At 46.9% G+C, this 12,343-nt stretch overlaps 1 protein-coding gene across 1 annotated transcript; it reads left to right on the forward strand.

The window, feature by feature from the left end:
* Window positions 1–3,368: 3,368 nt before the first annotated feature.
* On the forward strand, window positions 3,369–9,387 carry SPINK2 (serine peptidase inhibitor Kazal type 2). Its single transcript, XM_054065749.1, has 4 exons — window positions 3,369–3,428; window positions 4,927–4,964; window positions 5,421–5,530; window positions 9,193–9,387. Exons 1-4 carry the CDS (start codon window positions 3,386–3,388, stop codon window positions 9,236–9,238), a joined length of 237 nt encoding a protein of 78 aa, XP_053921724.1. The 5' UTR covers window positions 3,369–3,385; the 3' UTR covers window positions 9,239–9,387.
* The last annotated feature ends 2,956 nt before the right edge of the window (window positions 9,388–12,343 follow it).

Below are 12,343 nucleotides of genomic sequence, written 5' to 3' on the forward strand. Positions count from 1 at the left end.
AGACCTACTCATTACTGATTCTATATAAAAACAATTCCTGTTTGGCTCAGAATGGTTTGGGAGATAGGGAGCAAGCTTTCTAATCCTGAAACAAGCCGGAGTTACCCACGCCACAGGTTGTGCTAGAGGTTTCCAATTCAGCCCAGCATGGCTGGGGTCCTTGGGGATTTTTAGCAGTAGGTCTTTGCTTACTCAGCTGCTTTGCACAGATTTAAGAGAGGAAACACTCCCACATGCAAATCAAAGCAGTAAAACATCTCCAGAAAGCAGGGCAGTCATGAATGGTTGAGAATAAACTACATAGGTGGAGCCATAAAAGGACCTTCCTGTCAGCCTCCTTAGGGTGGTCATGATCAATGGCCAATCTTTGCAACAGATACGTCTCAGAAGCACCTGGCTAGCACTCACTGGAGCAGCAATGAAACCAAGGAGTGCCAGAAGGGTTTCAACCCCAAAGTTTTTTCTTAACAGCTTGTTTCGTTTTCTTTCTTCCAAGAAACAGCCAGACTACATGTCAGCACAGCTGGAAACAGTGTTAAATAGTCACTTCTTCCTATACAATTATTTTCTTCTTAGGTGAATCTGAGGCTCTGAACTATGCTCTTTGTTCTCCAGGCCAAACATAAACTCTCATACACACTGCTTCTTTACTCCAAGAGAAGGACGCAGGTACACACTTCTGGTATGAAACTTAACCTTAGTCAACTCTCTTGCTCTTAATATCTTTCAGTCCCAAAGTCTCTATGTCTTAAGTCACAACCTTGCTAGTACCTTACCACTAGGCAGCAGAAGAATATGAAGTACATATAGACTCACTAAAGGAACCTTTTTCTTTCAGGGAGTCATATACATTTACTGAGAAAAGTAAACAAAGTTCAAATAAATTCTAGCTTCCAAGCACAGAAAGTTCTTCCACTAAGCATAAGGCAGAAACAGACCTTCTCTGTAGGGATGTAACTTCTAATTAGATATTGCTCTCTGCAGTCTATATGCTAGGAGCATCTATGTTTATTAATCAGCTACCTGATGTTAACAAGAAGATAACTTCCAGGAGATATGCAAATAATTCTGCAATTTTCTTTTTCAGTGACTCAGTATTCATTTCAGAAATGTGTTACAGGATACAAAGCCTATTAAGAAGCTCTCTGTATAATTATCTTCTTCCCTGCCTCCAGTTCTTAGTAATTTATGGAAGAAAATTGGTATTTTCTAACGCCTTGTATTTTGCCAGAACAAAAAATGTGTATGTTATCTTTTATTCTGTTTAAAATCTCATTTCTTGCATTTTCCCTTCTCTAAATATCTGTCTCTAAGATTTTATTCAAATAAGGTGAAGTTAAATACTCTCAATGGAATGAAGATGCCCTCTTCTCAAACAGCTTAGCAGGAAAATCTGGTCTAAAAACTTAGGCAAAGCTAGGGAAGGAGATCAAGAAGGAAGAAACACCTCTCTACATGCTTCACCAGCCATTAAATGCTCTGATTAGGCACCTTGCTTAAAATACTCAAGCCAGAAGCTTTTGCACGAAGCATCCCTTGTGATGGGTAGTAATTTCAAAGGTGTGATCTGAATGAAAATCCAACACTGCGATCAATTTGCAGAGGTTACCTGGAAGAATAAGGACATACTCAGCAGATAATAAAATATTATCTGCCCTATTAATGCCATGTGGATGGGGCATACTGTCAGAAACACATGAGAAGAAAAGCTATTCTTGCAAGGACTTAAGGGCTGAGACAGAGACAAGAAAGATGTGTGTAATGTCTGTGTATGCACCTGTGTGGGACATATCAAAACACTTAACAGGTCTAAACCCCCACTCCTATGCACAAGCAGAGGCCATTTTACAAGAAGCCTGTACCCTGGATTTTAGGAAACTGCATTAAAACAATTCCAGAGCCAGACTCTGCAAAGCTAACCTCTGGGCCCCGCAAAGCTAATCACTCTTATCAGCAATTAACAGATGAAATACTCTTTGGAGAGCCGTGCTGCCGATACACAGTCGTACTGGCAGGCCAGTGTGCCAAGTCTTTCCAGCCCCTGCTGGCCTGCATTCCCATGACTTTGGACGCAGGCAGGTTGGCTTTGTTACTGGGGCTGTATTAGTTTTATCTTCCTCCTGGCAGGAATGCACTGGCAGCTCAGCACCAGTGATCTCATGTTGCTTTATGATGAGATGGGACCAATGACCTTAACAGCACCATTGGCACTGCACGCGTATTTCCAACTTCCTCAAGTTGCCCAAGACACTGCAGTCAAAGCACAACCCTAATGAGGCGAAGACAAGCAGGGAAGCCTGGGGAATTCTGGAATTACAGCCTGGCACCCACCATTAACTCTGTTGCCTCCTGCATAGCCCTGACGTTAAAGCTTTTCATCCTGTGAGTGTGGTGCTGGTGAGGTCTCCAAACTGCTCTGTGCATGGCAGAAGCAGAGCTTCATTGGTTGCCAAATGGATATTTTGAGAGTTCCACGTAGAAACGGCAGGAAAAAGCGACCCCATGGGGACCTCTTACTGGTAGGGCAGGCACAGACTTCTTGTGGAGGACAGTATTTGACCACCTTAACCCCACATTCCTCAGCATCGAAAGGGAAGGTCCCTGTACCTTCTCCACCCCTGGAGGTTCCTCTGGAGGTGCCTGCCCCTCCCCAAGCCCACAGGTGAAACCACAGCACACGCTTCCCCAGCCTTCCCGATGCCTCCAGTCCCATGGGATCCTTACACCCTCCCTCTCTTGTATGTCCTGGGGCTTTCCCACTCCCTTGTGTGACCCGCGGGTCCTCACCCCTCCAGGTCGGATGGAGACTTGAGCAGCCTGGTCTGGCGGGAGGTGAAGTGAGGATGAAGGCAGATGGAAAGCAGAGTATAAAAAAGTAGAAGGGGAAAGAAAGCAACTCTTGCTGTGAGGACAGGCTGAGAGAGTTTGGCTTGTTCAGCCCGGAGAAAAGGCTGAGGGGAGACCTTATAGCAGCTTCCAGTACTGAAAGGGGCTCCAGGAAAGCTGAGGAGGGGCTCTTGATCAGGGACTGCACGGATAGGACAAGGGGGAAGAGTTTTAAACTGAAAGAGGGGAGATTGAGATGAGATTTTGGGAAGAAATGTTTCCCTGTGAAGGTTGTGAGGCACAGGAACAGGTTGCCCAGAGAAGCCATGGCTGCTCCATGCCTGGAGGTGTTCAAGGCCGGGTTGGATGGGGCTTTGGGCAGCCTGGTCTGGTGGGAGGTGTCCCTGCCCATGGCAGGGGGTGGAACTGGATGGGCTTCGAGGTCCCTTCCAACACAACCCATTCGACGACTCGGTGACCCCCGCCCCCCTCCCCTTGTCGCGCTCGGCCGCGGCCGTTTTCCGCCCCGCCCCCCCCCCGCCGTTGCCCGTTCGCTGCCATGGCGGCACCGGTGCTGCTGCTGCTGCCCGCTCTCCTCGCCGGTACCGGGCGGGCAGGGGAGGGATGGGCCCGGGCAGGCGGGAACAGAGTCGGGCAGGGCTCAGGGAAGGGGAAACCTGGACTGGTACCGAATACCGGGGGGGAAACTGAGCCGGCATCGAGCATCCAGGGGCGGGGGGGCAGGCACGGGACAGGAACCGACACCGGGTGGTCCGGGGGTGCCGGAATGGGACACCGGGTGCTTGGGATGTCGAGATGGGATACCGGGTGTTCAGGGGTGCCAGGACCAGTAACGGACATCGGCTGCTCGGGATGTCGGGGTGGGACACCGAGTGGTCAAAGGATGCCGGGATGGACACCGGCTGCTGGGGGACAGGACCGGTAACGGGCACCGGCTGGTCGGGATGCCGGGACGGGACACCGACTGGTCGAGGGATACCGGGATGGGACACCGAGATGAGACACTGACTGGTCAGGGATACCGGGACCAGGCACCGGCTGGTCAGGGATACGGGGATAGGACACCGGCTGCTGGGGGACGGGACCAGTAACGGGCACCGGCTGGTCGGGATGTCGGGGCGGGACACCGGCTGCTGGGGGATGCCGGGACCAGGCACCGGCTGCTCGTGGACGAGACCGGTAACGGACACCGGCTGGTCGGGGATGCTGAGATCGGACACCGGCTGCTCGGGGATACCGGAATGGGACACGGGGTGCTCGGGGATACTGGGATCGGACACCGGCTGCTCCGGAGATGCCGGGACCAGTAACGGACACCGACTGGTCAAGGGATGCTGGGACAGGACACTGCTGGTCGGGGATGCCGGGATAGAACACCAGTGCTCGGGGATGCCGGAATGGGATACCGGGTGCTCAAGGGTGCCGGGACCAGTAACGGACACCAACTGGTCGAGGGATGCCGGCATGGAACACTGCTGCTCGGGGGTGCCGGGACCAGGCACCGGCTGCTCGGGGATACTGGGATGTCGGGGATGCCGGGATCAGACACCGGATGGTCCAGAGATACCGGAACCAATATCGGACACCAGCTGATCGGGATGTCGGGACCGAGCACCAACTGGTCAGGGAGATGCCGGGACAGGACACCGAGTGGTCGAGGGATGCTAGGACAGGACACTGTCTGCTGGGGGGTTGCTGGGACCGGGCACCGGTTGCTCAGGGATGCCAGGATTGGACACCGGATGGTCCGGGACTGCCGGGACCAGTTATGGACACCGGCTGGTTGGGGTGTTGGAACGGGACACAGGCTGCTCAGGGATGCTGGCATGGACACTGCTGCTCGGGGGTGCCGGGACGGGACATCGGCTGCTCGGGGACGGGACCAGTAACGGGCACCGGCTGCTCGGGATGTTGGAACGGGACACCGTCTGGTCGAGGGATGCCGGGATGGGACTGCTCGGGGATACTGGGATGGGGCTGCTCGGGGATGCCGGTAACGGGTCCCGGCTGCTCGTGGAGGGGCCGGGGCGTGCGGACCGGGCGGGACCGGGCTCCTTTAACGCCGCTTTCCCCCCACAGGGCTCCTCTGGTGCCCCAGAGCCGCTGCGAGCTACCCGGTGAGTGCGTCCCGCCCCGCCGCCCCCGGGCAGCGCGTCCCCTCCGTGTCCCCAGCCGGGGCAGCTCCTTCCCGAGCCCCATCCCGGCTCCGCGGCCCCGGGAGATGCCCCGCAGCGGAGGGCCCCCGGGAGCCTGGCACACATCCCCTCGTGATTCCCACCTCTCGCCATCCACGTGTCCCACCGGCGTCTGAAGGAGCTGTGTTTTGAAGCAGGGATGTGTCCTGACACCACAGCTCGAGCCGTGCCAGGCTGCGGGAGCCAAGGCTCCCTCCAGCTGGAAGAGCATGAAAAATAATGCGGCACTTGGTGATGCTGCGACAGGTCCCGCCGAGCGCTCCCTCCATGCTGGGGCACGCCAATGTTCTTCAGAAGAACATTGTTCTGATCAGCTGCTGATCCGAGACCAGTTTCAAACGGTGTATCTTACACTTCTTATGTGCCTGTCTTCCCTAGCCTGCTTGCCACAAGTATCGTATGCCTGGATGCCCAAGGAACTTCCTACCAGTTTGCGGGACTGACGGAGAGACCTACCCAAATGAGTGCACGCTCTGCCTTTACAACAGGTAGTCACTTAACTGACATCCGAATCATATATCACATATAAGCATAGAATAGTTTGGGTTGAAAGGGACCTTAAAGATCATCCAGTTCCAACTCCCTGCCACAGGCAGGGGCACCTCCCACTAGATCAGGCTGCTCAAGGCCCAATCCAACCTGGCCTTGAACACCTCCACAACTTCCCTGGGCTACCTGTGCCAGAGCCTCACCACTCTCATGGTGAAGAAATTCTTCCTTATGTCTAGTCTAAATCTGCCCCTCTCTGGTTTATACCCACTGTCCCTTGTCCTATCACTACAAGCCTTTGTAAACAGTCCCTCCACAGCTTTCTTGTAGCCCCTTTCAGGTACTGGAATGTCACTATAATTTCTCCTCAGAGCCTTCTCTTTTCTGGGCTGAACAACCTCAACTCTCTCAGCCTGTCCTCGTATGGGAGGTGCTTCAGCCCTCTGATCATCCTTGTAGCCCTCCTCTGGACCTGTTCCAACAATTCCATATCCTTCTTATATTGAGGATTCCAGAACTGGATACAATACTCCACGTGGGTTCTCACAAGAGAGGAATAGAGGGGCAGAATCACCTCCCTTGACCTGCTGGCATCCCAATTAACTGACAGATTATTGGCTTTGGACCGTTCATGCTCTGTTAAACTGCAGTTTTAGCAGTGTCTTCTCAACTGTCAATCCCTTGCAACAGCTTTTATCGTGATACCTCTAAATTACTTAGATAGGATTCAGTTTGCTGGAAGTACTGAATATTCACTTTTCTTGTTCTTAAGGGAGAGTATCTCAGGTTGCCTGTCACAGACAAACAGTGCCACATTGCCATTAAATAAAATGCTGGAATATTCCACACTCTCCAGTAGGAAACATGAAAGATCCCACCCCAAATTGCAGCTTTTACTAAAAAATATTTATACTCAAGATCCAATCTCCTGTACTTCTTTTCGCAGTGAAGACAAAGAATGCCAAACTTTAGGAGAAAATACCATTCAGGTTGTTTAAAATTCAAGAAAAAGATCTCCTAATATTTGAAGGAGGACGTTTTATTCTTTAATTATTTTTTAAACAAATTTAAAACATAGAAGATCAGTACTTAATGAACATTGTTACTCCACATTATGATTGACTAGAAACCTCTACAAACTAAGAGGAAATGTTTATGAATTGAATTTGATGGTTGAAGGAACTTATATAAGTGAAATAACAGAATTTCTGTTTCCAGCAGAGCAAAGAAGTGAGAGCAGCACAGCAGCAGTGATGGTCTTTTGCAAAATAACAAATTGATAGATCTCAAGAAAGGGAAGGCTGAAACATATTTCTGACTTCAGGCTAGGAGAAAGATTAATTATGACCAGATAACTTACATAGTTCAAATGACTAAGATAGAGGGAACATAGGCCAGAACAAGAAAAATGTCAAGGATCTCAAATGACACTTAAGGAAATAATCTGGTAGCTTTTTCACCAAAGTACATCACAAACTGCCTAAGCAAATGACAAATTGCAAAGAGAATTTGTAAATCTATAGACTAGAACAAAAAAAAATCAACAAAACCAGGGAATGAAAGGGAGCACACGTTATAAACTGTGAAAAGAGGAGAAAAGAGATGCTGGCATGGTAGATGCTAAGAACCCACCTATCTTTGCTGCCTAGAAAGATGTTGGAGTAAGTTACTAAGTGGTTGACTTGTAGATAGCTGGAGGTGAAAAAGAGAGGAAGTGAAGCTGATACAGATTTGTCAGAAATAATCCAATCAAATCCATAAGGTTTAGTTATTAGCAAGATAGCTGGCCTAGCAAGGCAAGAAGAAACAGGTGTCAATCCATGACATTAATAAGACATTTTACAAAGCTCCACTTGACATTCACATAACAGACAAATAGTTATTCAGCTGAAATTATTAAACTGTGTAGTGCTTTTAAGTGGGATTTCATTTAACTGCAGTATATAATTCAGTATTTTTGTAATTAATTGGATAACAGAAAGAAGGCAATAAAAATTTGTAAAACACCATGAGATACAATGATCTGTGCAGGACACTGTTGAAATTCCCAGGGATCTGAAGAAATGGACTGAAATCAATACAAAAGACATAGAGAAGTGCTAGGCATTGCACATAATACAAATCCATGTTGTGGAGAAACAGACATTTCACTTCAGAGGGTCTAAGGTACAGTCCCTCACACTCTTTAGGAGAGGAGAACAAACAGATCTCTCTGTCCTTCTTAAGCTGCATGATCAGTAGGTGCTGAGATGAATAGTGTAATGTGGTGATGTAGGAACAGAAAAATGGGTGTATCCCATAGTGAGTTATGAAACAGTCAGTTTTAAATTAGCTTCATTGATTCTCAATAGCCAACTTGCAGGTCACTTCCAGCCCATGTTTAAGCCCATGAAAGGACCTTCTAAAGGGAGTGGTACTTCCCTGATGGCCAAGGCAGTACTGTCCATGGGTTCTTTTAGTCATGCAGATTGTGTGGGCACCTGGAGAGCCCCAGATGCATCAAGAGTACTGCAGGAGAGGTTGCTGTGGCTGATCCACAATAACATGAGACACCTGGATAAAAGGTGCAGCAGAGACCCTGTCCATCCTTGTTCCACAGTGCAGCCTGTTAACTCTAAGACCAAAGCTGGTGGTCTCCCCTGCCTTTTGGAGGTTTTTTTTAAAGCTTAGATGTAATCCATTCTTAAATGGGTGTTCAAAGGCAAGTCCCAGGTCTCTTCCACACTAGATGTCCAATAACAGTGACAGCAGCTGATTTTAATTTAAACCTAGCTTGGCAGCACCACAAGCACCTCTTTGCAGATACAGTAGCTTCAGCTGCCTCTGCAGGGCTTTGCATAAGAGTTCTCCTTCAGCCAGAACTTTTCCTGACGTCTTTATGTCTGTTTTACATCATCTAGGCTTGATTTTCTTCTTTCATATTTCTAAGCCGCTCCACTACCCTCTGGTTAAATGATCCTTGATACAACTATTAGCACAGGTGGTCACTGCTTTTGGGTAATCATAAGCCTCTTGAATTTCATGAGGAATAACCAGTTTGATTCTATTACAACAGGGAAGCAAACTGAAGATCTAGGGCAGTCTGGATTCTATCACTTTCTTTTGTATCTGTACTTGTGTTCTAAACTGAGATTCGTAAATGGAGCACCCCAAAGTACCATGCATGGGTCTTAAAAAAAATAAAAAATCTAATGTTCCAAACCTTAAGGAAGACTTGGCAAAAATTTACTTAAAGAAGATTCCAGCATTCAGAGAATCACACATTCAAATTTTAATGAAGCCTGGGATTAGAACTGGTTCCCACTCCAGAGTCTGTGAAGTTTGACTTACATTAGTGCTTTGTAATGGATACCTTAGTCCTCATGGTGAGATTTGTCATGTGGTTTGATCCTTCACAGATTTACAGATGGCTTTATCAGGTTTTTATAGGTAAAAAAGCCTGAAGTGAGACTGTTTCTGCTAAGTGACTCACTCTGTGTGATTCTTAAGTCTTTGCATCACAGTTACTTTGCAGTAATGTTTGCTCTAAGTGATGCAATTAAATGCATCACTGCATTCAGTTGAACACGTGGAAAGAAATGGGAGCATCTACCTTATAAAATTCCTCTGTTAAATTAAAGTTTAGCGCTTCTTGTCTAAAATACTTTTGTTCTGCTTTCAGTGAAAATAACAAGCATGTCCAGATTTTCAAGGAGGGAGTATGCTGATTGCGGCAGATGGCCACTTCTCAAGAAGATCAGAGGGATGCAGACAGTCCAAGTGGAAACAGTGCCTTAAATGTACCTTCTGTGTAGCCTATATTAATAAATAAGCTTTCCTGTTTAAAAGAGCACTGTTACTGTATTAAACAGTGTTAATAAACATAGCCATTATACACTTATAACCTTAACACTGATTTATTTTCTCATGCAAGAGAGATCATAAGGTAAGAGAGAGATGTCCTGGCTGTATACCAGCAGGTCAGTTGTTTGGAGAAGGAAATAAATGGGTACCCAGCACCATTCCCACAGCACCACCTGGGAGCCAGGAGGCCCCAGCACCAGTGGGCAGTGCTGGCAGCTGCTGCTGCTCATTGTTTCTGGGCGGATCTGAGCCCACAGATGCCAACCACCCCTGGGGAGCCACCAGAAGGTTTGGGGGCTACCAAGCTGGTGATGACGTACCTAGCCTCTGTCCTGGGCTCCCTACTTGCAGGTCCTGCTGGTGAAGGGCAGCTACCTGGGCAGCCTCTGCTTCTGCCACAGAGAACAGAGGCTTCAGAGCACTAAAGGCATGGCCAGAGGGCATGCCCAAGCCCCTGGCCCTCACCTCCCACAGCAAAGATAGAAGCAAAATCAGAAAACGCAAGACTTGTGTAAAAGGGGGCACTCAGGAGTGGGTCTGGTGGACCTTCAACAAGGAAGGTGAGCAAGCACTGGGGTTCAGTCCTTTCCTTTACCCACTTGTCGTGCACACAGACATACAGCTTTTCTTAGGTTTATTCCCTTCTGTTCTGCTAAACACTTCTGTTTTCTCCATGTTACGGTGAGTTGGTAATATGCAGATGGATTCTACCTTTGATCCAAGCCAACTGGCACCTGCTTTAGCCCTGGCCCCAGACAATGGCTTCGTCAGGCTTTGCTGGGCAGCAGCAGTGCAGGCGGAGATGTACGGCACACTTTGTACCTGATGAACATTCACAGGTCAGTGAGTTTGGGTTCGAAAAACAATGATGTTTTTGCCTTGTAATATCTTTAAAGAGTCGAAGCTATCTTTATCTTCCAGCACATGCCTGCTTTCATTTCCTTCGAGCAATGACAAATCACTGATGGAAGGATGTCATGCGTAGCACAACTGGAGGACTGGAAGCTTAGGATAAAGCAGTCAGATGGAGACATGAATGAGTGGGTGGAAAAGAAACATGGCCAGTGACTTCCAAAAAGGTATCAGCTGTGGATGGGAAATTAATTTCTCTATTAGTGGCAAATGGAGAAAGTTGTATGTGCTCCCTGCTGTCGTTTCCACATCCAGATCTGGAAATTTTCACTTCTTCAAATTGTACCAAATGCCAAAGCAGTGGTGTGCTATGCTATGAATTAACAAGCGGCTGGAAACTACAGTGGTTTCTTTTTGTATTTCAATTTTGATAACTAATTGTGGTTACAGAGGAACTTTAATAAATTCAGTCTTGTTAGTTGTACAAATGGTCCTTCAGTATTTGATGAGAGTGTGCATAGCATTGCAGGGGTTTTTTTGGCAAAACTCAGATAAAATATTTGGGTTTTGTAAACATCACTAAATGAAACAAATGCAAATGAAAAATAGCACGTAGGTTGACAGTTGTAATCACACTAGAGCACTAGTCCCAGTATATGAATGCTTAAGATACAACCACAGATCTGACTTTAAATCTTCCTATTATTCTGAATATTTGAAAAGTGGTGAATTCAGCACTGCATGTAATTACTCATCAAATCTGGCCCCAACATCTGTACCTCATTTTCAGTACATTAAAAAGTTCTGGAAATTCCCACAGGCAAATTTTGACAGCAAGATTTGCGAAGAAGAGGTGCAGATATATGTCACGGATCCTACTTCTTTCTAGTCTTACCCAAGACAAGGTACCTTTCATTCAGTAGAGATATACAGAGAAGGTGAGAGGAATGGTTCCTGTGCTTGGGAATGTCTAGAATACCTTAGAATCTAGTAGTCAGTAACTTCTGCACTATGAAGTCCAAGGGAGAAGGATCGCTAGATAGGAGCAAAAATTTCCTTATCATGGTCTCAATCTTGATGGGTATGTGGTTATGGAGTGCTACCTTCTTGATGTGTTTAGCAGTGATGAAAACTAAAATGTAGAAAAATAAATTACTCTCAGTGCTGTCAACTAGATCTTTCCAGAGCTGAATGTAAAACATCGCTTCTATGCTTCCCCAAACTGAAAAAAAACCCAACCCAGTATTCTACTCCAGTTTGGCACTTATGAACATTTATTGATCAAAAAGTGGATGTCTCAAAATTTCAGTGTGGTGGACTCAATTTTTGTATTGAATCAGAGTTTTATGTTGCATGTGGGACGATGCTAGAAAGGCTTAATCATATATCTTAATCCTTACTCAACAAAAAAATCTGTTCTCAGACTCAGAAAAAAATAGAGCAATGTACTCCAGTTGGGCATTTATGAAGCTTTATAGCTTAGACAGATGGTGAATTTTGGTATGATGGGTTTAATTTTTGTTTTAAGTTAAAATTGTACATTGTGTTTATGACAATACCGGTTTTATTCATATGAAGAGTAGGAATCTGAGGCTTCCTATGAAGCCTTAGGACAAGGCTGACTTGTAGGAAGAGTCCTCAATCTTATGATTTAGTCTGTTTTCCTTCAGTGGTGGGGTTAGCTGTCTATTTTACATACAGGTGAGGTAGGAAGCCATCTAGATGACAGAGTGCTCGAACAGCAAAATTAAGTAGCAAGGAGCGAAAGAGAGCTTGTGGGTCTTGTATCAGTGACTACAGTGGGTAGATAATGATGACTTCCACATGTTCTGGTTGCCCAAAATTTGGACAACAATCAAGTTGTTCCCAAAATTGTCACCCAACTGCCTCTTTGGCTGCAGGAATGGTTTCTCTGCTGGCAACTCTAGTCTCTGCTGCTCAGCGAAGTCATCCAGCAAGGAGGTTTTTGAAGGCAGACTATGCTCCCATCATTCCTATTTCTGGAGTCATTAGATTCTGGAGATGCGCTACTTTGAAGGGCAAGGTGATCCAGCCAGCTCAGAACATGATGAAGTAGTCAGGCATTAAGACCACAGCCACATTGCACTGGGTCTAAC

Source organism: Cuculus canorus, chromosome 4, assembly GCF_017976375.1.
Source record: "Cuculus canorus isolate bCucCan1 chromosome 4, bCucCan1.pri, whole genome shotgun sequence".
In the NCBI taxonomy this organism is placed as follows: domain Eukaryota; kingdom Metazoa; phylum Chordata; class Aves; order Cuculiformes; family Cuculidae; genus Cuculus; species Cuculus canorus.

What these genes read in the sequence shown, in the direction of transcription:
- SPINK2 (XM_054065749.1), top strand. Translation starts at nt 3,386, where the DNA reads ATGGCGGCACCGGTGCTGCTGCTGCTGCCCGCTCTCCTCGCCG. An exon ending in GAGCCGCTGCGAGCTACCCG is followed by an intron (nt 4,965 to 5,420) that starts GTGAGTGCGTCC and finishes TGTCTTCCCTAG; the next exon opens with CCTGCTTGCCACAAGTATCG. An exon ending in ACGCTCTGCCTTTACAACAG is followed by an intron (nt 5,531 to 9,192) that starts GTAGTCACTTAA and finishes TTCTGCTTTCAG; the next exon opens with TGAAAATAACAAGCATGTCC.